Below are 22,148 nucleotides of genomic sequence, written 5' to 3'. Positions count from 1 at the left end.
TTGTTCATCTTACACAGTCATTCAGTCACACTTTTTGGAAATTTTAATTTAAAAATGTTTATGTCTAAGATCTGTAAGTGAATTAAATAGTATAATTCAATGATCCATTGAGCCTGTGAAATAGGTAAAATCCTTAATATAATATTTATTTGGTATATTGTATCTTATCTTTTTTGACCTTACCAATATACCAATATTAACCTATGTTAGTTGAAGGAATTTTATTGTTTAAATACTGTAGACAAAATGCCGGCAGTATGGAGTCCAGACAGATTGCACAAAAAGTGCTGACTGTCAGGTTCTACACTGGTGACATAGGCCTGGTGTCATGATTATACCATATCATCAATCATTACATTTATTCATATTAATTATTCTTTAAAGGTTATTTACTGCATTATATGTATATTCTTTGTTAAAATTGAACAGGTACCCTGCCAATCTTGCAAGACAGTTAGTATTTATGGTATATGTGTACATATACATGTAACAAAAACAACAACAACTAATATATGTATATATAAAAAAGCATTATTTCAGTGGGAATTATAGGTTAAATTTATTGGTAATATAAAATGAATTTTATTATTCTCTCTCATCTTTAATTGCACAATATCCCATTCTATACAACCCTTATAGTACATTAAAATTCCTAAAGTCTGTAATTTTAACAAAATGTAATGAAAAATAACAAAGTTGTATGTAACAGTGAGTGTTTAACTGGTAACTTGTTAGTTAACTTTTGTCAGTTATTTGTGATTGTCATATTTCTAAGATAATATTAATTTTGATGGAAACCTATTACAATTGGCATGAACAAATGTCCGATACTGACAATGTGGCCGTCACTGTTAAATACAGTTTGATTTCATATAATATTTTGCATGCTCCCTAACAAATAGAAATAAGAAATTGAATATACTGTAGTATAATCTTTCTATCTTGTAGTCAAAAATGGCTATAATATTTTTATAAATGAATATGAAATTAATGTATCTATACAACAGGGTCGGCAAATCTGATTATGACTAACTTGTCTGTTTTATCTGAGGCATTTCTTTTCTTGTCTGTATGATGATTTATGATGTAAATTCTTGAACAAAGTTCACTTGTCTGTTAGGACTGTGACAGTGGGACAACCTGGGCAATACAAACAATTGATTTTGCCGCCCCTTTGATAATACAAGGTTTACTTTTCTTGTGTAATATTCTCAAAGAAAAGGTTGATGTCATTATATCCTTGAATGACAAAGATGAAACAATCAATAGTACATTGTAGGTCAAAGGTCAATTTTAAAGTTTTGCAAGCTTTTAAAACATTGACGAAAAATAAAACATAATATACATGTATATGCATGTTTATATATAATGGAATATAAATGATCTTTAATACTAGTTTTACAATAAAAGATGTAATAAAATGTTAAGTTTATTTGTTCTTGACATTTCCACAATGACTTCCTAATTTAAATCGTGAATATTTTCATCATTTAATAATATTACTTCTTCAATTAGCTTATCTTACTGTATCGTTCTGCTCCAAATGACATTCATTTAAAAGTTTGTAGGTTCAGTAAAACAGACAAAATATTGTACAGTTAGCATTTAAGTTAACAAAAGAGATGCAACCATCCTGTATAACTTGATTTTTTATTATTCAGAAATACCTTGAGCTGGAGGATGAGACAGAAGAATACAAGAAAAATTCGGAGGAGAAAGTCGAGAGCCTTGAATCTATAGTGAGAATGCTGGAATTAAAACATAAAAATGCTACTGATCATTGTAAGTTGTCTTCCTGTAAATTCATTTCATTTATATACCATCCTTTACCTTCAAACCACTTGCCCCTCACCGCTGTGGGTTCAAATCCCGACAGGGACTTTGGATTCTTTCATGTGAAGAAGCTATCCAGGTAGCTTACGGAACGTTGGTGGTTCTACTCAGGTGCCCGTTCATGCCTGAAATAATGCAAGGAAGGACACCTGAGGTCTTCCTCCACCAGTAAAGCTGGATTGTCACCAAATGACATATACTGTGTTGGTGTGATGTAAAACCCAAACGAAACAAACCATCCTTTACCAAAATAGTATATGTATAAATGCAAGCTTTAAAAAGTTTGTATGTGTATTTGGATTTTTTTCACTCATAATAATACTATGATTAAAGCTGCACTTTTTAACTTGTTTCAGTAATTATTAGCGATTTGTTACAACACTTGTCTGTGACAATTGACCAGCCATTTATCACAACTGACTTGTATGGAATATTTTAATTCTGGTACTGAGTGATATTGGTTAAAGATCTATATTTCAAACTATCTAAACTATTGTTGAAAACAGATGGTTTCAACCATTTGGCAGATAGTTGACACAAGATTGAAATATTTAATTTTGTGTTTTACAGTAAACCGACTGGAAGAGAAGGAAGCAGATTCTAAGAAAGAATACAATAAAGTACATGAACGTTATACTGAGGTATGATTGATATTCAAATGGTAAAATAGATAAGAGTTTTAACTTTCAATTATTGCACTTGCCTGTTTTAAGGATGAATGATACAAATTGTTCTTTATATATTAAACAGTTGACTGATCTATGGGAGATTCTGGTTTCTACCCAGGTGTATGTTGTTGTATTGGTTGTTAAAAGGATTTGATGTGTCCTAAAAATGATCAGCTTCAGTTAGTGCAGTAATTGGAGTATAGGTATCTAATACCTATTCTATCCAGTTAAAGCACTGTACTGCATTTAGTATTGGATTTAACCCATTTACACTTCAAAGAAAACTATTCTCAGCTATGATACAAAAACAGTTGCACACTTAGTTAATATTTTAGTTACAAAGAAAATGTGTATAAGTCCATTAAACGTATTTGTTTACAGTTATTGCAATACAATATGGTATGTTTGTTTTTGGTTAATTTACTCGCCTCTGGCTTGTTCATATTACTGTTAAATATACTTTTGTTACAGTTGATGGACTACTATATTTATGTTACTGTTTATCATAATTGTGTTAAAGTTAATGCATACCAACAATTGAAAATGTTATATTTATGTTATTATTTATGTACATCTATACTGAACATTTGGTTATATGTATATGCTGGAAACTCACATTTGAGCTCTTATTTTAACATTTCACCTGCTAAATTTCTTAAATTGTCTATTCCAGCTTCCATTTTTATAACTGTCCAGTATCAATTTTTAAAATGAAATGTTAGCCAGCAGTGTTGAACCTGGTCAATTAGCACTGATGTGCAGGCTGGCCTGACTCTGTACTGGTTGCAAAGGTTTATCACTTTGGCTCAAGCAGGCTTAGGGTTAACATTAATGCTTACTTGTAACACACGTGTTATTGACTGTTACTGCTTACAAGGAAGTTAAAATTTTTTGTCACTTTTACCATTTTACTTAGTGAGATATTGTATTGTGATATAGTAATGCACGGAGGGCCATCTCAGGTCTTCTGCCACCAGTAAAGCTGGAAAGTCGTCAGAATATTATGACATCTACGCAAAGATAAAAACACAACAAAAAGTAAAGTTTATGTATACACCTGTGTTATGTTTGTGTTACAGCTGATGCGTACCCACATGGACTACATGGAGAGAGCCAAGATGTTGATGGGAAGTGATCGCATTGCAGAAATGGCCAACAGTCCAAGATCTAGGTCGGTATTTCACAATCCATGCTTGTTGAACACTAATATTTTGCTTACAGTAGAATATATATATTATTCAATTTCTTGTCGGAGAAACCAACAACTTGTCTTTTAATTGATATGTTTTAAATGGCATTTAAAAATATTCCAATCTGATGTCTCGGTATTAAACCACAAATAAGTATGTAAGATGTTTTTGTTAATGAGGAGATGATGTTTATAGTATAGATCGAGGGTCGCGGAAAAACAGTTATAATTACAGTAACTGGAAATCCCCACAACCATCACCTATAGACATGTAAGGCGCATGTTGTAACCAGATAATTGCTAGTGCAGAGAAAAAAATAAAACTGTATTTATTGTGGCAAGACTTATTTGAAACATTGAATAGCTTCTTCCAAACTTATTCAAAATTGATAGTAGCCCATGCTTTGGCCTAGCTGTTTATCTGGTTATTTTTTTAGAAAGTTTTCATAATATTATCTATATTCTTCATCTTTTACATGTTCATTACATTAAGAATGTTTCGTAGATTTATTACATGATTTAAGCATGTATTGTAAATATGAAAGTGTCCATGTTCTCATTACATATTATTCTCTCAGAAACATCTTGACATACATGTATTTCTTATTCAGATGTTTTCCTTGAGGTTACTTGAAATGTAACTATTCTTCTACATTCAAAACAAGGATTATTTCCTATCTTTCATGTAACCCTATAAAATTATTGCTAGAAACCAAATCATTTTAATACAAGATTTTTTTTTCTGTATCAAATCAATCTTTTCTGCATATATATATAGATTCTAAGACATTTTACCGTATTTTTCATTTACCTTTTTTACTATTTCCAAGTTTTCCAAGTGCAGCTAGTTGGTTTATAAAGTAAATATTTTAATACCAAAGTTCAAGTGAAATGTAACCAGTATTTATGGAAGTTTTGAAAAATACAGTGTATATCACATAATCTTGTTTAACATAAAGCATGATGTGTTCCAAATCAAAGACAGTATGAAATTAAAAAAGTGGTAGAAAAGAGCATATTCAAAATGGTTCTAAGTACTCTTGTTCATTTTTCCATGAAAGCACAATATATATATTACTTGTGCTTCATTAAAAAGTAATTTTGTTTCTGATAAATTATATTGTTGATCCTTTATGTTATAATTCAAATGATTTATTATTATCAGGGGTGGTTTCCAACTCCCAAACTTGCGGCAAACAGGAAACATGCACCTTTCAGGGACACCACTCAGCTCTACTAACAGCCCTCCAGACGCCAGTGCATTTGATATGATGTCACCGCGTAGTGGTAAAGACTCTAATATCAGTATTAAAAGTGAACTGAGTGGGTCTGACACTCCAGATATAAATTCAAACACTGGACGTAATGTGGTAGTTACCACGGAAACAAGTGATAAAGAACAGAATACTGATGCTGTTATAGTCCGTGAATTTGCTACTGCCACAAGTAAGTATAACCTGGATGCTTGTATATTTACTTGTAAAATGACTAGGAAAAGTAAGTGGAATATTTTACATCTAAACCACATTGCTGCAGTACACTCCAGTAAGATTACATGAATGTTTGTGTTTTAAATGTATCTTTTATTTAGATAGTGTGTATTTATATAAATATATATTAAATGTCTGTGATTGAGGTTTTTATTGATGCACAAGCATGTGTTTGTATTTTCACATACCTATCTCATAATCTGTCAAATGTTTTTCACTTTATACAGTCATGTTAAACAGTCAGAATCTCCTATGGGCTAATATTTTATTCACTTGATTAATGCGATCTTCAGCTTTTTCTAAAGGTTAAATTTGTTTTTTTAGATCAATCATTTCATAATGTCAAATCAAAAGATTTAAGGTGGAATACTATGACATTTATGTACAATAATTATGTCTTTATAAATTAATGACCAATTTTCATCAGTGTCCTTGAACATATATAGTCATAATTTGTCCCAGTTTATAATATGTATGAAATATATTGCTTATGGATTTATAATTTAAAACTCGTAAGGAATCATTCAAAGACTTCATAGTTAATTTATCATCATATCATTTTGCATGATCTGATATATTTTGTTGTTACAGTCATGTGTGGTTTTTAGTTTCAATGATCATAAATATATAAAAAGCTATGAATACTCTTTATGTTGTGTAGTTAAATTGATATTCTTTCCTTTCCAAAATGTCAAAAACTTAAAAAGATGAAATAGTCTACTTTTGCAACAAAGTTAGCAATATTTTAAATTTTTACATCTGCAGCATAAGTTTTAAGTAGAAAGGAAAGAAAACTAGAATTAGTGTTTAGCTGTATTTTGTTTTTCTGCTTTATTTTATGATTTTGCATATTGAGTTATGTTTGCATTTTCGTTAGAAACAGAAGAAGATAAAAAGGATATCCCTGCCTCACTCCCGATTCATCAGAAAGTAAACAGGTTATAAGTTCTAGTCAGTCTGAGCCAGCTGTAACTGAAGTAAAGACAGTTGACAAAGAAAATGAAAATGACAAAGTAAATGAAAATGATAATGAAAAATCTGTTATGTCAGATCAAAGTAGTAAAACTGATTCAGAAAAAGATAAAACTTGTGATACAGATGCTCAAACTAAATCAGAACCGGAAAATGTGCCAAATGTCTCAGACAGTAGTGATGCATCTCATCAAGTAGACACAAAGACAGTTACTGAAACCTTCAATGAAGGTAGTTCTGAATCTTCAGGTATAAACAATGTTGAAAGAGTATCAGAAAAGGTTATAGAAAAGAAAAGTAAAACTAAAAAATTAGGGAAAGTAGACACTAAGAAACCTGCTCAGACTGAGAGAAATGTCCTTGAAATGCCTCAGTCACCTATTTCACCAGTGTTTGACCATGGAGACTTTTCTTATGAGGAGGATGTCATGCCTGGTAAGTGTGATCCATTACATGAACATCTTGTATCAAGAAGTGTAAACCTCTTTATCTGTAACATTAACCAATTCTTATATTTGGAGCAGTGCCAAGTTTTTAAAAATTCACTGAGCAAGTGAAAATCTTACAGTAAGTATTTGCTAATTTCCCCAGAAAATTAGGTGATTTCTTTCCAGATATTTTTTCTCATATAATGGATCAAACCTGTATTGTGTTTTAAGTTTGCATTATTTATTTTTTAGTTACTTGGTGGTTTTTATTTCCATGTATTTTTTATGTGAATTTTGTTTTTGTTGCATACAAAACATAAACAAAGTCATTTCATATTGCACTATCATATAGACACACTTATTAGTTTCATACTGTTAGGGTTTTAGATTGGTAACATGCAGTGATACAATTTTCATGCATTTCTTTTCTTTTCTGTATTGCTTTCCCTTTGGATGAAATTTGCATGGTAAGTTGATATAAACAAATACCTTTACATTAAATTTTGCATTACATGCCAGCAGGCTGAATAATACTACTGTATAAGATAGCTTGAGGAAGTTTTTATATTCTACCCATGTTCTTACCTGTGTTAAATGATAAATATGGAAACCTGGGTCTTTTTTTCATCGATAAAACCAGTATTTTATGTTTGACTTTCAGTCAACAGTGTGATGATAAACAATGAAGTATACATTCATTTTGTAAATGGTTACCTGTTATATCAGCTATAAAGGGTTATATAGGCTGTAAAAGGTTATATAGGTTGTAATGGGTAATGTCTTATATAGGCTGTAAAAGGTAATAGGCTATAATGGGTTATATGTTCTGTAAGCTGTAAAGGGTAATATGTTATATAGGCTGTAATTGGTTATAAGTTCTATAAGCTGTAATCATAATGGGTAATATGTTACATTTTGTATATAGGCTGCAAAGGGTAATATGTTATATAGGCTGTAATGGGTTATATGTAATATATGCTGTTAAGGGTGATAAAAGCTGTAAAGAGTAGAACATGTATGTAATATATAAGGTTAATTTGTTATAAAGGGTTATATGTTATATAGGTTTGGATGATACTATTGCACACATAGTGGCAACAACTCCTGAGCTAGATGAGATGGAAGAATCTATGGACAGCAGTGGTAGCATGAATAATAACAGAACTCCAAAGTATGACTTACAAACAATATATTTTATTGTAAATAATAAATTGCAGTCAAGAACATATAGAGATTTTTTATTCAAGAATATTATAGTAAAATAATATAAATCTTAGAGGTAAATGTTGTAGTGTTTAACTACTTTAGGTACAATTTTTTTACTTTTATTTTATGTGAGGAAATAATTCATACGCCTTATATCAGATTTGTATGGTTTTAGTTATATAGAAGCTGTCTCTTACATTGAAACTCTAGTTCCTCAACTATACATAATGCCATATGAATCTCATTGTTTCATTTTTACTGAACCTGAAACCTGATTAGCCCTTGCCACCAGTATAAAACCAAGTAAACCTGCATGACAGTTCAGTCTGATTGGATTATACTGTGGACTGCTCAATGTTTGTATTTTAATATTGAAATCCCTTAAACTTATAATGGACTGTTTCAAATTCAAAGTCAGGGAAATCGATGACACAAACTCAGCAGGTTAAGGGTTAAAACCCATGGAACAAATAAACAATGACAGCCTGTTTGGCCAATGCATCTAAGAGTCTGTTTGGCCAATACATCTGAAGAGTCAGTTTGGCCAATGCATCTAAGAGTCTGTTTGGCCAATACATCTGAAGAGTCGGTTTGGCCAATACATCTGAAGAGTCAGTTTGGCCAATACATCTGAAGAGTCAGTTTGGCCAATACATCTGAAGAATCTGTTTGGCCAGTGCATCTAAGAGTCTGTTTGGCCAATACATCTGAAGAGTCAGTTTGGCCAATACATCTGAAGAATCTGTTTGGCCAATGCATCTAAGAGTCTGTTTGGCCAATACATCTGAAGAGTCAGTTTGGCCAATACATCTGAAGAGTCAGTTTGGCCAATGCATCTGAAGAGTCAGTTTGGCCAATACATCTGAAGAGTCAGTTTGGCCAATGCATCTGAAGAGTCAGTTTGGCCAATACATCTGAAGAGTCAGTTTGGCCAATACATCTGAAGAGTCAGTTTGGCCAATACATCTGAAGAGTCAGTTTGGCCAATGCATCTGAAGAGTCAGTTTGGCCAAATACATCTGAAGAGTCAGTTTGGCCAATGCATCTGAAGAGTCAGTTTGGCCAATACATCTGAAGAGTCAGTTTGGCCAATGCATCTGAAGAGTCAGTTTGGCCAATACATCTGAAGAGTCAGTTTGGCCAATACATCTAAGAGTCAGTCTGGCCAATACATCTGAAGAGTCAGTTTGGCCAATACATCTGAAGAGTCAGTTTGGCCAATACATCTGAAGAGTCAGTTTGGCCAATACATCTGAAGAGTCAGTTTGGCCAATGCATCTGAAGAGTCAGTTTGGCCAATACATCTGAAGAGTCAGTTTGGCCAATGCATCTGAAGAGTCAGTTTTGCCAATACATCTGAAGATATTTAATGTATATACACTGTAGTATCAAAATTTAAAACATGATCATGAATTGATTATAACATTGTATTTTATTGATTGTATTTTAGGAGAAATGATGCCTCTATATATGATGAACTTACAATACAAGATGCTGACCTTATAGGTGATGTAGATTATGGTGCTGATATTACAGGTAAATATTGGTCACACCTGACATTTGCTTATATCCCATCATTGAGTTGTTTTTGCTTTTCTTGCTGTAAGAGGAACATTTTTGGGATCCAGTTAGTTTCCTAAGTTTAGCATGAAAGAAATAGACCTGTGTTCATCAAATAGTGAAAAAGAATATTTTCAAAAATTTCCTTTTTGTAGTTGATATTAATAAATTATATTTTGAAAACACATATTACATATTGATATCAGAATTTTATATGTTAGCATCTGTTTTTAGCTCACCTGACCACGAAGTGGTCATGGTGAGGTATAGTGATGGGGCTATGTCCGGCGTCCGTCGTCGTGCGTCGTGCGTTGTGCGTCGTTCGTCGTCAACAATTGGGTTGTTAACAGTCTAGCAGTCACAGTTTTGATTGGATCATCATCAAACTTTGTCAGAATGTTTGTCTCAATGAAATACAGATCGAGTTCGAAGATGGGTTATCTCGGGTCAAAAACTAGGTCACAGGAGCTAAAAATAGAAAAAGCTTGTTAACACTCTAGAGGCTGCAGTTTTCATCCAAATATTCTGGAAATTTGTCAGGAAGGTTGTTTTAATGATATCTAGGTCAAGTTCGAAGATGGGTCATCTCCGGTCAAAAACTAGGTCACGAGCTAAAAATAGAAAAAGCTTGTTAACACTCTAACAATTGGGTTGTTAACAGTCTAGCAGTCACAGTTTTGATTGGATCATCATCAAACTTTGTCAGAATGTTTGTCTCAATGAAATACAGATCGAGTTCGAAGATGGGTTATCTCGGGTCAAAAACTAGGTCACAGGAGCTAAAAATAGAAAAAGCTTGTTAACACTCTAGAGGCTGCAGTTTTCATCCAAATATTCTGGAAATTTGTCAGGAAGGTTGTTTTGATGATATCTAGGTCAAGTTCGAAGATGGGTCATCTCTGGTCAAAAACTAGGTCACGAGCTAAAAATAGAAAAAGCTTGTTAACACTCTAATAATTGGGTTGTTAACAGTCTAGCAGTCACAGTTTTGATTGGATCATCATCGAACTTTGTCAGAATGTTTGTCTCAATGAAATACAGATCGAGTTCGAAGATGGGTTATCTCGGGTCAAAAACTAGGTCACAGGAGCTAAAAATAGAAAAAGCTTGTTAACACTCTAGAGGCTGCAGTTTTCATACAAATATTCTGGAAATTGTCAGGAAGGTTGTTTTGATGATTTCTAGTTCAAGTTCGAAGATGGGTCATCTCCGGTCAAAAACTAGGTCAAAGGAGCTAAAAATAGAAAAAGCTTGTGAATACTCTAGTGTCTGCAGTTTTCATCCAAATATTTTAGAAATTTGTCAGGAAGGTTGTTTTGATGATTTCTAGGTCAAGTTCGAAGATGGGTCATCTCCGGTCAAAAACTAGGTCACAGGTGCTAAAAATAGAAAAAGCTTGTTAACACTCTAGTGGCCGCAGTTTTCATCCAAATATTCTGGAAATTTGTCAGGAAAGTTGTTTTGATGGTTTCTAGGTCAAGTTCAAAGATGGGTCATCTCTGGTCAAAAACTAGGTCACAGGAGCTAAAAATAGAAAAAGCTTGTTAACACTCTATAGGCTGCAGTTTTCATCCAAATATTCTGGAAATTTGTCAGGAAGGTTGTTTAGATGATATCTAGGTCAAGTTTGAAGATGGATCATGTCTGGTCAAAAACTAGGTCACAGGAGCTAAAAATAGAAAAAGCTTGTTAACACTCTAGTGGCTGCAATTTTCATCCAAATATTTTGGAAATTTGTCAGGAAGGTTGTTTTGATTTTATCTAGGTCAAGTTCGAAGATGGGTCATGTCTGGTCAAAAACTAGGTCACAGGAGCTAAAAAATAGAAAAAGCTTGTTAACACTCTATAGGCTGCAGTTTTCATCCAAATATTCTGGAAATTTGTCAGGAAGGTTGTTTAGATGATATCTAGGTCAAGTTTAAAGATGGATCATGTCTGGTCAAAAACTAGGTCACAGGAGCTAAAAATAGAAAAAGCTTGTTAACACTCTAGTGGCTGCAGTTTTCATCCAAATATTCTGGAAATTTGTCAGGAAGGTTGCTTAGATAATATCTAGGTCAAGTTCGAAGATGGGTCATCTCCGGTCAAAAACTAGGTCACAGGAGCTAAAAATAGAAAAAGTTTGTTAACACTCTAGTGGCTGCAGTTTTCATCCAAATATTCTTGAAATTTGTCAGGAAGGTTGTTTTGATGATATCTAGGTCAAGTTGGAAGATGGGTAATGTCCGGTCAAAAACTAGGTCACAGGAGCTAAAAATAGAAAAAGCTTGTTAACACTCTAGTGGCTGCAGTTCTCATCCAAATATTCTGGAAATTTGTCAGGAAGGTTGTTTTGATGATATCTAGGTCAAGTTGGAAGATGGGTCATGTCCGGTCAAAAACTAGGTCACAGGTGCTAAAAATAGAAAAAGCTTGTTAACACTCTAGTGGCTGCAGTTTTCATCCAAATATTTTGGAAATTTGTCAGGAAGGTTGTTTTGATGATTTTCAGGTCAAGTTCGAAGATGGGTTATCACCGGTCAAAAACTAGGTCACAGGAGCTAAAAATAGAAAAAGCTTGTTAACACTCTAGTGGCTGCAGTTTTGATTAAAATATTCTGGAAATTTGTCAGGAAGGTTGTTTTAATGATTTCTAGGTCAAGTTCGAAGATGGGTCATGTCTGGTCAAAAACTAGGTCACAGGAGCTAAAAATAGAAAAAGCTTGTTAACACTCTAATGGTTGCAGTTTTCATCCAAACATTCTGGAAATTTGTCAGAAAAGTTTTGTTTTGATGATTTCTAGGTCAAGTTCGAAGATGGGTCATCTCAGGTCAAAAACTAGGTCACAGGAGCTAAAAATAGAAAAAGCTTGTTAACACTCTAATGGCTGCAGTTTTCATCTAAATGTTCTGGAAATTTGTCAAGAAGGTTGTTTTGATGATATCTAAGTCAAGTTCGAAGATGGGTCATCTCCGGTCAAAAACTAGGTCACAGGAGCTAAAAATAGAAAAGCTTGTTAACACATTAGGGGCTGCAGTTTTCATCCAAATATTCTTGAAATTTGTCAGGAAGGTTGTTTTGATGATGTCTAGGTAAAGTTCGAAGATGGGTTATCTCCGGTCAAAAACTAGGTCACAGGAGCTAAACATAGAAAAAGCTTGTTAACACTCTAGTGGCTGCAGTATTGATTCAAATATTCTGGAAATTTGTCAGGAAGGTTGTTTTTGATGATTTCTAGGTCAAGTTCGAAGATGGGCCATCTCAGGTCAAAAACTAGGTCACAGGAGTTAAAAATAGAAAAAGCTTGTTTACACTCTAGTGGCTGCAGTTTTTATTCAAATATTCAGGAAATTTGTCAAGAATGTTGTTTTGATGTTTTCTGGGTCAAGTGCTTAGATTGGTCATGTCTGGTCAAAAACTAGGTCACAGGAGCTAAAAATTAGAAAAATCTTTTTAACACTCTAGTGGCTGCAGTTTTGATCCAAATTTCCTGGAAATTGGTCAGGAAGGTTGTTTTGATGATTTCTAGGTCAAGTTTGAATATGGGTCGTGTCCAGTCAAAAATTAGGTCACATTGCCCAAATATGGAAAAATCTTTATAACACACTAGAGGTCACATGTTTGACTCAGTCGCATCAAACTTGGTCATGATGCTTGTTTAAGACATTGCTTGAATGCGGTTGTGTCAGGTGAGCGATCCAGGGCCATCATGGCCCTCTTGTTTTACTATTGATGAATATAGATGGATAGTTTGCATTGTTTCTGGTGTGGCTAAACTAAGCTGTAAGAAATTTTTAACAACACCTTCCATTTTCATACTTGTTTTATCCAAAGAAAAGGATTAAATGCACTTGATTATTTATGAAGTTTGGTTACCACATTTTAATGTTTCATAAAACTTGACAATATCCCTATGAATTATGAGGATTTTTTTCGCATTTTAACATGGAATATTAGAGTCTGGAGACAATAATAACTGGCCTATCTAATCATAATAAAACCAGGTACGCCCGCTGTAAATATTAAGGCTATTTATTACTCAAGTTGAGTATTTAGAATACAATATATTATATTAGTAATTAACTTTTCAATATTAGGCACGTTTTCACTTTAAATGTAAGGCTAATATAAAGTCCGCCACAACATTATGAACATTAAACAAGGCCATTATGCAAAAAGTACGGCTTTTATGAGAAAACTCAGTTATTATGAGATTTGAGAATTTTCATTGGCTCTCCAGGTCGGCCATTATGAATTATGAATCTTTTTTTTTTGTCAATTAAAAAAAGTCGCCATTTTAAATTGTTGCAAGGTAGGTTTCGAGTCGTATATACAATGATTAAGCACTGAGCTTAATGTGATATCTCCCTGTATATATGTATATATAATGATTTTGTTTGAAGGAAGGGCAGTTAATCCTGCTGATTATGCATCTTCAGGTGAGCTGGAATGTACAGTATAGTTTGATATAGTTTGCTTGTTGTAGAGTGCTTCTTGCATTGTGTTGTCTTCTTGTTCAATATCGTTTACTTTTGCTTCTACTTTTGGCTCTGAATGACACATTTTAAATGAATAATAAATCCTTACCTTTTTCATTGGCTTTCATTTACAATTTTGGCATGTTATTGAAATCATGAAACATTTTCTATTGAAAAAATATGCACTTTTTGCTAATCTGATAAAAAAACCACATGGATTTATATTTCATTTGTGTCATCAGTTTGAATTTTTCGTAACAGACCTGCATGTTGATATTATGACATGAATATTTATACTTAAAAAATAACAAAAAATAATAAGAATTTCTACTCTCTTACTATTTCTCTATCTGTGGACCAATATATATGGGAAATTATTGACATCTAAAAGATTGACCAGTATAATTGATGTTCCACTCTGTCCGATACAGACCTATTCAAACTGAGACTGCTCTAGCTGTGTGAAATCATTGTGTGACACATGCTAGAAGTGTGACACAATTTATAATTCCTGCTGGCTGGTGAAAGTCTGTGTGCAGTGCAACTTATGCCAACAATGTCTCCTGATGGCTGGTGGAAGTCTGTGTGTAACTCATGCTAGCAGTTTGACACAGTTTAAACCCCTGCTGGCAGATTCAAGCTAGTTGTGTCGTTAAGAATAAGATTGTGGTGCTCAGTCATTGTTGTTTGGTGATAGTTCATGTGTGACTCCTGGTTATAATCAGACTAGCTGGTGATTGCATGATAGTGTATACTACATCGTATTATAGCATCATTTTTAACATAAATGTATAGAATAGATCTAATATTATGTATTAGATAGTCTTCATACATAGCATAATGGTATTAACAAAATTCTTTTCTATAAAAAAGATTCATATGACAATGCTTGCTAAACTGCATGCATCAGTCTGAAATGATGAGTTATACAAAATAAAGATGTTTAATTTATATTTCCTTCACCTTAAGTGAAGGTTGAATTTACATAAATAGGTAGGTAATAAGGAAATATGTCATGAGTAACTTTTTTTTTTTGTAATGAAGCCCTAGTTAGACTGCATTGTTTTAATATAGATACAATCTAAAGTCAGATAAGCCAGTATTATGTTTAACCATTTTATTTTAGTATTGAATTAAAACAAGAAGAAAAAGTTTGTTCCTAAAATTGAAAATTTAAATCCTGAGAAGATTTGTTCCAGACATTGTCAATTCAAATTCTGTGCAATATTTCAGACAAATGTTGTTCTTCAATAATTCTTATATGAGCATAATTGTCTATAGTCATAATATAATGCTTGTATTGTAACTTATTTAAGTTAATTGACAACATGACAAGTATGTTTAAACATAATGCTGGTTAATACAGTTGCATTTTGTGCATTATTTTATGTTAACATTCATTAACAACTGTCTCACAGTTATCTTATACTCCAATTATATGTAAAAAAAAATATGAGAAGTAATGGAATTCAAATGATTTAGATTATATCTCTGATAAATTACAAACCACAAGTTAAAACCCAGAAATAAGATGTACAGATATAGACAAATGTTTTCAGGATGCCTGATGATAAAATAATACTATTAAAACTCAACCAATAAAACTCAATGAATTTTGGTCAAATTTCACCCTCAAAAATATTTTTCTTTATTTGTTGTTATTTATTCTATTTTGTTTACAAACATAAGAGTTCATTTAGCTACTGAAGATCGAATAATGCTATAAAACTAAGTAATTTCTTAACAAAATTTGAGACATCATTATAGGGAATACTGTGAGACAATTGTTGATGTTTATATTACGTTAGTTTGAGGGCATGTAGTTTGTATTGTGTTGATGTTGTTTATTTCTGTTGTTTAAACAGACAGTGAAGATGAGAAAGATGAACGAGGATCCAATGGTAGGAAAAACATTTATATTACTTTATATATCAAAATTATCACTGTCCGGTAATTATATGAAGTTAGATCTGGTTAAAAAGAAAATTACACTGGTTCTTAATTTACCTTTTAAGGGGGGACAACTTATTTATTAGCCTGTATACTTTGGTTTAATTTAATATGCCCTCTTGAAAAGATTATTTTACATTACATATTTGCTTGAGGAAATTTCAAAAATACTTTCCACGAAAGTTTTATATCTATGTTAAGAAATATATATTTAAATTCTTTTTACCATTAAATAAAGATAAACATATAATGCATTTGTGATTTTAGTGTTTATGCAAGATGGTAACCATTTTCAATTTGTAATTTATCATACTCAGGGATGGTTCCATTGTTAGATAGTTGAATGTTTGCATGATAGAAAATACATAATACCAAGTTTTGTAACAGTCTGTCGAGATTGTTCAAGATTTGAATGCTTCTGTGTGGAACATTTTACAAATTTTTGAAAACTCTGATATTGAATATTTATGTATGAATTGTGTGTTATCTGAAGTATTACATAAAAATGTATTATTAAAATATTTTGTTAAGATCTGCTGTCAAAACAAGAATCTACAGCCAAATTTATGGATGATGGTACCACAAAGTATTGATACTTTGTAAATTTTGATAACTTATGAAGTAAAAGTGCCAATCAAAACAAATATGAAGTAGAAATTAAGAACACAAAAATTGAAATAACAAATATTTTGGTATATATAATATATAAGTAAAGAATCAGAAGTTGTATGATGTTCATGTAGTGGTTTATAGATGATTTACTAACACTAGTGTGTTTTTTTTTCTTTCCTACCATGCTTCTTCTAACCAACGGGTTGTTGTTGTTGAACTCTACAGTGAGTGACAACTTCTTTGGTAAGCATTATTTTACTGGGAAGAACTCTTAACATGAAAAATTTAATAGTTCATGAAAATGGAAACATTTTAAATTGTAATGGTTTTGGTATATATCAGCTTTTGAGAATGTAAAGTTGATACTTTGTTCATAAGAGTACAGTTGGGTTATGGAGATATGCTATTGCCTAAAGTTGGTAAGGATTTATATACAGGAAAATTACAATGTGATTAGGTCATATGCCAAGCTGGTAACATTGATTATGTTTTCTTGAATCCACAAGATGTAAAATCAAGATCATCTACCAGTTTATGTCCGTAAAGAAAGAATAAAAATCTTGGGAAATGATATGAAGCTATAGTGGACAATCATTGTTTCTGTAATAAGGGTGGGGGAAGTAGTCAAATTATATTTCAATTAGACTGAAACAAGGTTTGTACATTAAATAAGATGTCAGATAAGGTGTTGAACAGGTAAGAATATGTTTGATGATTAAAAAAACATTCAAATTTCTTTATTTAGTTTGTTATTGTTTATAATAGTTTGATTTATCATTGTGGAAGTAAAATTTAGGGTTTATAACATGTAGAAATCTTTATTAATGAACCTGCATAATAATGAAATATTTTTTCTTCATCTCTACTTATTTCATATAATTATAAAGTCTTCTTTAAGCCTTCCAGTTAATTGAATTATTAAAAAGAATATCTACCTTAGAATTAGTAATACTGACCTAACAATGGAATTGAGTTTCACAATAGACTTTGTAACATCTGAACTTGTTTAATCAAATAAAATATAGTTTCAATATAGAATTTGTAACATCTAAACTAACAATAATTTTATTTCTTTTGTCAACTTCTGTCTCAATTCTTTCCATGCAAGTGTTTTACTATTGCTCATTATTGACCAAGTATTTATGTTTTGTTGTTATTGCAGGCATGAGCAGAGAACTGGAGAATCTAATCCTCGAAAATACAGAACTTTTAGCTACAAAGTAAGTACATTCTTATATGACAATTTTCCTGTGTTGTGATTGGTCAAGATATAGTCACATGACAGTCAGTAAAAAGTTACATTGCCCTCGACTAGATGATATTGATGTAAATAAATTATTTCATAAGTGTGGTGCTAGATTTTTAAAATTCTGTTATTAGAAGCCAGTCATTAATGGCTTCAAAAGATTTAGGGTACTATGATAATAATCAAAAACAGTGTTATGGAAATTAAACATCCTGTGTAAATTATAGATTCTGACAGCATTTTTTTCTGGCTAAAATTCAAGATGGAAGAAAAGGTTTATTGCTTCCTATTCTTATGAATGAGAATCAAATGCTGAAAATAGGAAAACAATTTCTAATATTTTATTTGGCTTATTTAGGGGTTATTTGCATGAAAATAGGAAATCAGACAACTTTAAAAATTTTAACCAAATGAACGAGTGAATACCCAAGTCTGCGGACATCATCATTATACAATACTGGTATAATATCTTCAAAAATGTATTTATAGCCCCAGTGTAGGTATAATGGTGTTTTGAAATTCATATCATTAAAATATGGTTATATACAATGTGCATATGTTTTCCAAATTATTTTAACCATAATGATGTTTTGGAATATGTTTATGACATGTTTAAATCCTTGAGTATGTTTAGATATATTATTTCTTATTTATCAAAAGGAACCATTTATAAACACTGCACATGTGCTTAATGTAAATAGCATGTCAAATGCAGCCATATTCAATTTTTTGAGCAGGAATATCTTACAGTTTATCTTATGATAAAGAATGTTTGATCACATATTATGGTTGACTTTTACAGGAATGCCTTAAACATCGTGAAAGATGATCTAATTGCCAAGGTGGATGAGCTGTCTAGGTATGTACATTATGATATGTTTGAAATTTATTTCTACTTTTTTCAAATAAAGCATATTTCATGCACATTAGAATATAATATCAATTATTCTCTAAACATTTCTGTTACTAGCCTTTGCTAGTATAGGGCTAGGCCAGCCTGAGCATCCATTCAGTTTTGGTAGGTTATTTTCTGAGGGCTGCTTAATAAAATTTTAATGATAGCCCTCACAGTAACAATGAACCATTCCAGATTCAAAGCAAGGCTAGTCCATTATACAAAAGGAAAGTTTAAGCGTTCAATCCTTAATATTATATTTAATTGAAAAAGGGATAGTTAGATAGCCTGAACTATGCATGCAGTTATGATAATTGAAATACAAACTGATAAATTGTCTAAAGCAAAGCAAAGTACATGTATATATTGTTAACCAAATTTTAGTTAGATTGATGGGTAAATATTCACTTATGACATACAACAGATCTTGTATTATACTTTAGATGAGACTGTACACAGGGCTTATATATGTATATATATTTGTATATTTACAGTGAGCAAGAAATCTTGAAGGGAGAGATAACATCTCTGAAGGCAGTAAAGGACAAATTACAGGGTAGAATAAAAGATCTAGAGGAGGAAGTAAAGAAAACAAAGGAAGAATTAGAGAAGAAATCACAGCAAGCACAAGAAGGAGAGACTGAGGTGAGTGTTTTCAGGTTACTGGTCTACCATTCTAGAGATTTATACATACATGATATAAAACATGTAACGTTATACATATTGGCATATATCATTTTAGGTATTATTGCACATTTAAGTTGTAGCTAAATGGCTAGTATGTTCAATTTCATTTCATTGTTGCCTCCCTTTGACTTTTATATGTAAAATCCATAGAATATAAAAGAGTATATGAACTTTTTCACTTTGCATATTCTCTTATAGTACATGGATTTAATGAAAATATAGAGATATAACCATTTTTGAATTAAGTGAAATATCATGGCATATTCATTAATTAAATTGCAATGTAGCGGCTTTCCAATAATTTAGATAATGTGAAATAACAATGAAATGATATATTTAGTACAAAATTACATGTGACTAAAAAGACGTAATCGTTTTTAGTATTTTTTTCAGTAGGAGCTTTTTTTCCCTCTTTAAAACTTTGTATGTGGAGATTGTTTTAGTATTCCTGTCAGTCTTGTTTCAGATACTGTTTAAATGTGTCAGTCTGAAAGTAATTGATGTTTTTGAGATGATAAGTTGACAATATAATGATGTTACAGGACGATGTACCGATGGCACAGCGTAAACGTTTTACACGTGTAGAGATGGCGCGTGTATTGATGGAGCGTAACCAATACAAGGAGAGACTTATGGAGTTACAAGAGGCGGTGCGTTGGACAGAAATGATCCGGGCTTCCAGGGAACATCCAGAAATTGCTACATCTAAGAAGAAGTCTTCCATATGGAACTTGTAAGTACTCACTGTTGTTGTATATATAATAAACCTGCCTCTTTTAGCTGATGTGATCTTATGCATGTTTTAACACAGACCAGTATTTTGTGTGATACCATGTTTTATGATCCAGTTGTCAGAAATTTTTATCTTTTATAATTCATACTTGAAAAGATTATGCCTTTTGAAAAGAAGAAAGGATGTTTATAGCAACTACAAAAGTAAAAAATTTTGTAGCTTTAACATAAATGAAATATTGGTCTGAAGTTTTTGAAAGATATGAACTTTAATAACATTTCCTGAAAGGTTTGTCAAATTTGAAACAGCTATATAAAATGTCTTCGGTAAGATTACTGTCATTAAAAGATAACAAATACATAGCTTGAACATGTGCTTTTTCATATAAAGCTTCTAGCAGATCCAGATTTACTTTCTAGTGCATCGTTTGTTTTATATAAGTGAAGTATAGTTATACATCATGTGATCAAAATTGTCACGAATAATGTATGTCTATATTCTTGCATACAATGTTTATACACAATAAGAAAGTTTTTATATTAAACAATTATCAATATGTAAAATATGGACTAGTCAAAATTAGCTGAAGAAAGTAAAAAGTAACACTGTATATGAGAGAGAATCTGGATCTGTTCATGGGCAATATTATGTAGAGATAATTGGTTATCTTGTCATGTGACCTTACTTTTATTGAAGTTTTTATAAATTCTATTGTTCATATTTACTCATTATTTTCTTTTCAGTTATCCAAATGTTTTCTTGTTCATGTTACATGTTCTAGTTCTGGTTTCATATTTATTCATGTTACAAGTGGACAGTTACTATCCATTTACCTTCTCACAAAGTTTGGAACATGTTGATGCTGTTGTTTAAAAGTTATAAACAGTTCTTTGCTATTGTTTCCCTGGTTGAAGTACATATGAATAGTTTGTTGGGGAAGTTATAATTGATTTCACTCAACAGATTGTGAAAAATATGGGCTGATTTTTTTTATGCCACCGCAGTATCTGCGATGCGGTGGCATATAGCGATTCACCTGTGTGTGTGTGTGTGTGTGTGTTTGTTTGTGTGTGTGTGTGTTATATAGATTATATAGTGAACTTAAAAAATCTTCTTGTGAAAAACCACTTGTCCAATTTCAACCAAACTTGGAAGGGTTGATCCTTGGGTGAAGGGGTTCCAAAGTTGTTCAAAGAATTTCATTCCATGCAGAAATCTGGTTGCCATGGCAACCAAAAGGAATTATAAGAATAAATTTAAAAAATCTTCTTGTAAAGACCCAAAAGGCCTAGAGCTTAGATATTTTGCATAAGGCATTGTCTGGTAGACCTCTACCAAGATTGTTCAAATTAAAGCCCTTGGGTCAAAATCGGCCCTGCCCTGGGGGTCATTGATTTTCACTATATGTACATATAGTAAAAACTTAAAAAACTATCTTGTAAAGACCGAAAAGGCCTAGAGCTTAGATTTTTTGCATAAGGCATTGTCTGGTAGACCTCTACCAAGATTGTTCAAATTATAGCACTAGGGTCAAAATCAGCCCCGCCCCGTGGCAACCAAAAGGAATTATAAGAATAAATTTAAAAAATCTTCTTGTAAAGACCCAAAAGGCCTAGAGCTTAGATATTTTGCATAAGGCATTGTCTGGTAGACCTCTACCAAGATTGTTCAAATTATAGCCCTGGGGTCAAAATCGGCCCCGCCCCGGGGGTCATTGATTTTCACTATATGTACATATAGTAAAAACTTAAAATACCTTCTTGTAAAGACCAAAAAGGCCTAGAGCTTAGATTTTTTGCATAAAGCATTGTCTGGTAGACCTCTACCAAGATTGTTCAAATTATAGCCCTGGGGTCAAAATCGGCCCCGCCCCGGGGTCATTGCTTTTCACTATATGTACATATAGTAAAAACTTAAAATACCTTCTTCCAAAGACCCAAAAGGCCTAGAGCTTAGGTATTTTGCAGAAGGTATTGTCTGGTAGACCTCTACCCAGACTATTCAAATTATAGCCCTGGGGTCAAAATCGGCCTGCCGGGGGGTCATTAGTTTTCCTTATATGTATCTTCAATATATACTTATAGTAAAAAATCTTATTGTCTTTATTAGAGCTTAAATATTTTTTAAAATGATATCATCTATAGGAACTCTACCAAAGTTGTTCAAATTTTGCCTCTAGTGTCAAAATTAGCCCCGCCCAGGGGGCCATAGGTTTTCCTTA

General features: G+C 32.2%; 1 protein-coding gene across 1 annotated transcript in view; it reads left to right on the top strand.

Annotated features, from left to right (window-relative positions):
- Nucleotides 1-22,148, top strand: part of LOC132750232 (C-Jun-amino-terminal kinase-interacting protein 4-like) — a 74,843-nt gene that overhangs the window by 4,888 nt on the left and 47,807 nt on the right. Inside the window, 15 exon segments of the mRNA XM_060740176.1 lie at nt 1,662-1,782; nt 2,404-2,474; nt 3,581-3,672; nt 3,887-3,961; nt 4,856-5,136; nt 6,108-6,587; nt 7,646-7,751; nt 9,237-9,322; nt 13,730-13,765; nt 15,670-15,705; nt 16,592-16,609; nt 17,529-17,586; nt 18,415-18,471; nt 19,002-19,152; nt 19,737-19,927. Of these exon segments, the coding sequence (XP_060596159.1) occupies nt 1,662-1,782; nt 2,404-2,474; nt 3,581-3,672; nt 3,887-3,961; nt 4,856-5,136; nt 6,108-6,587; nt 7,646-7,751; nt 9,237-9,322; nt 13,730-13,765; nt 15,670-15,705; nt 16,592-16,609; nt 17,529-17,586; nt 18,415-18,471; nt 19,002-19,152; nt 19,737-19,927 (1,859 nt within the window).

The sequence above is a fragment of the Ruditapes philippinarum genome, unplaced genomic scaffold, assembly GCF_026571515.1.
Source record: "Ruditapes philippinarum isolate M1 unplaced genomic scaffold, ASM2657151v2 ctg3411_1_1_1_1, whole genome shotgun sequence".
In the NCBI taxonomy this organism is placed as follows: Eukaryota; Metazoa; Mollusca; class Bivalvia; order Venerida; family Veneridae; genus Ruditapes; species Ruditapes philippinarum.
This window is presented reverse-complemented; position numbering and strand designations above follow the sequence as displayed.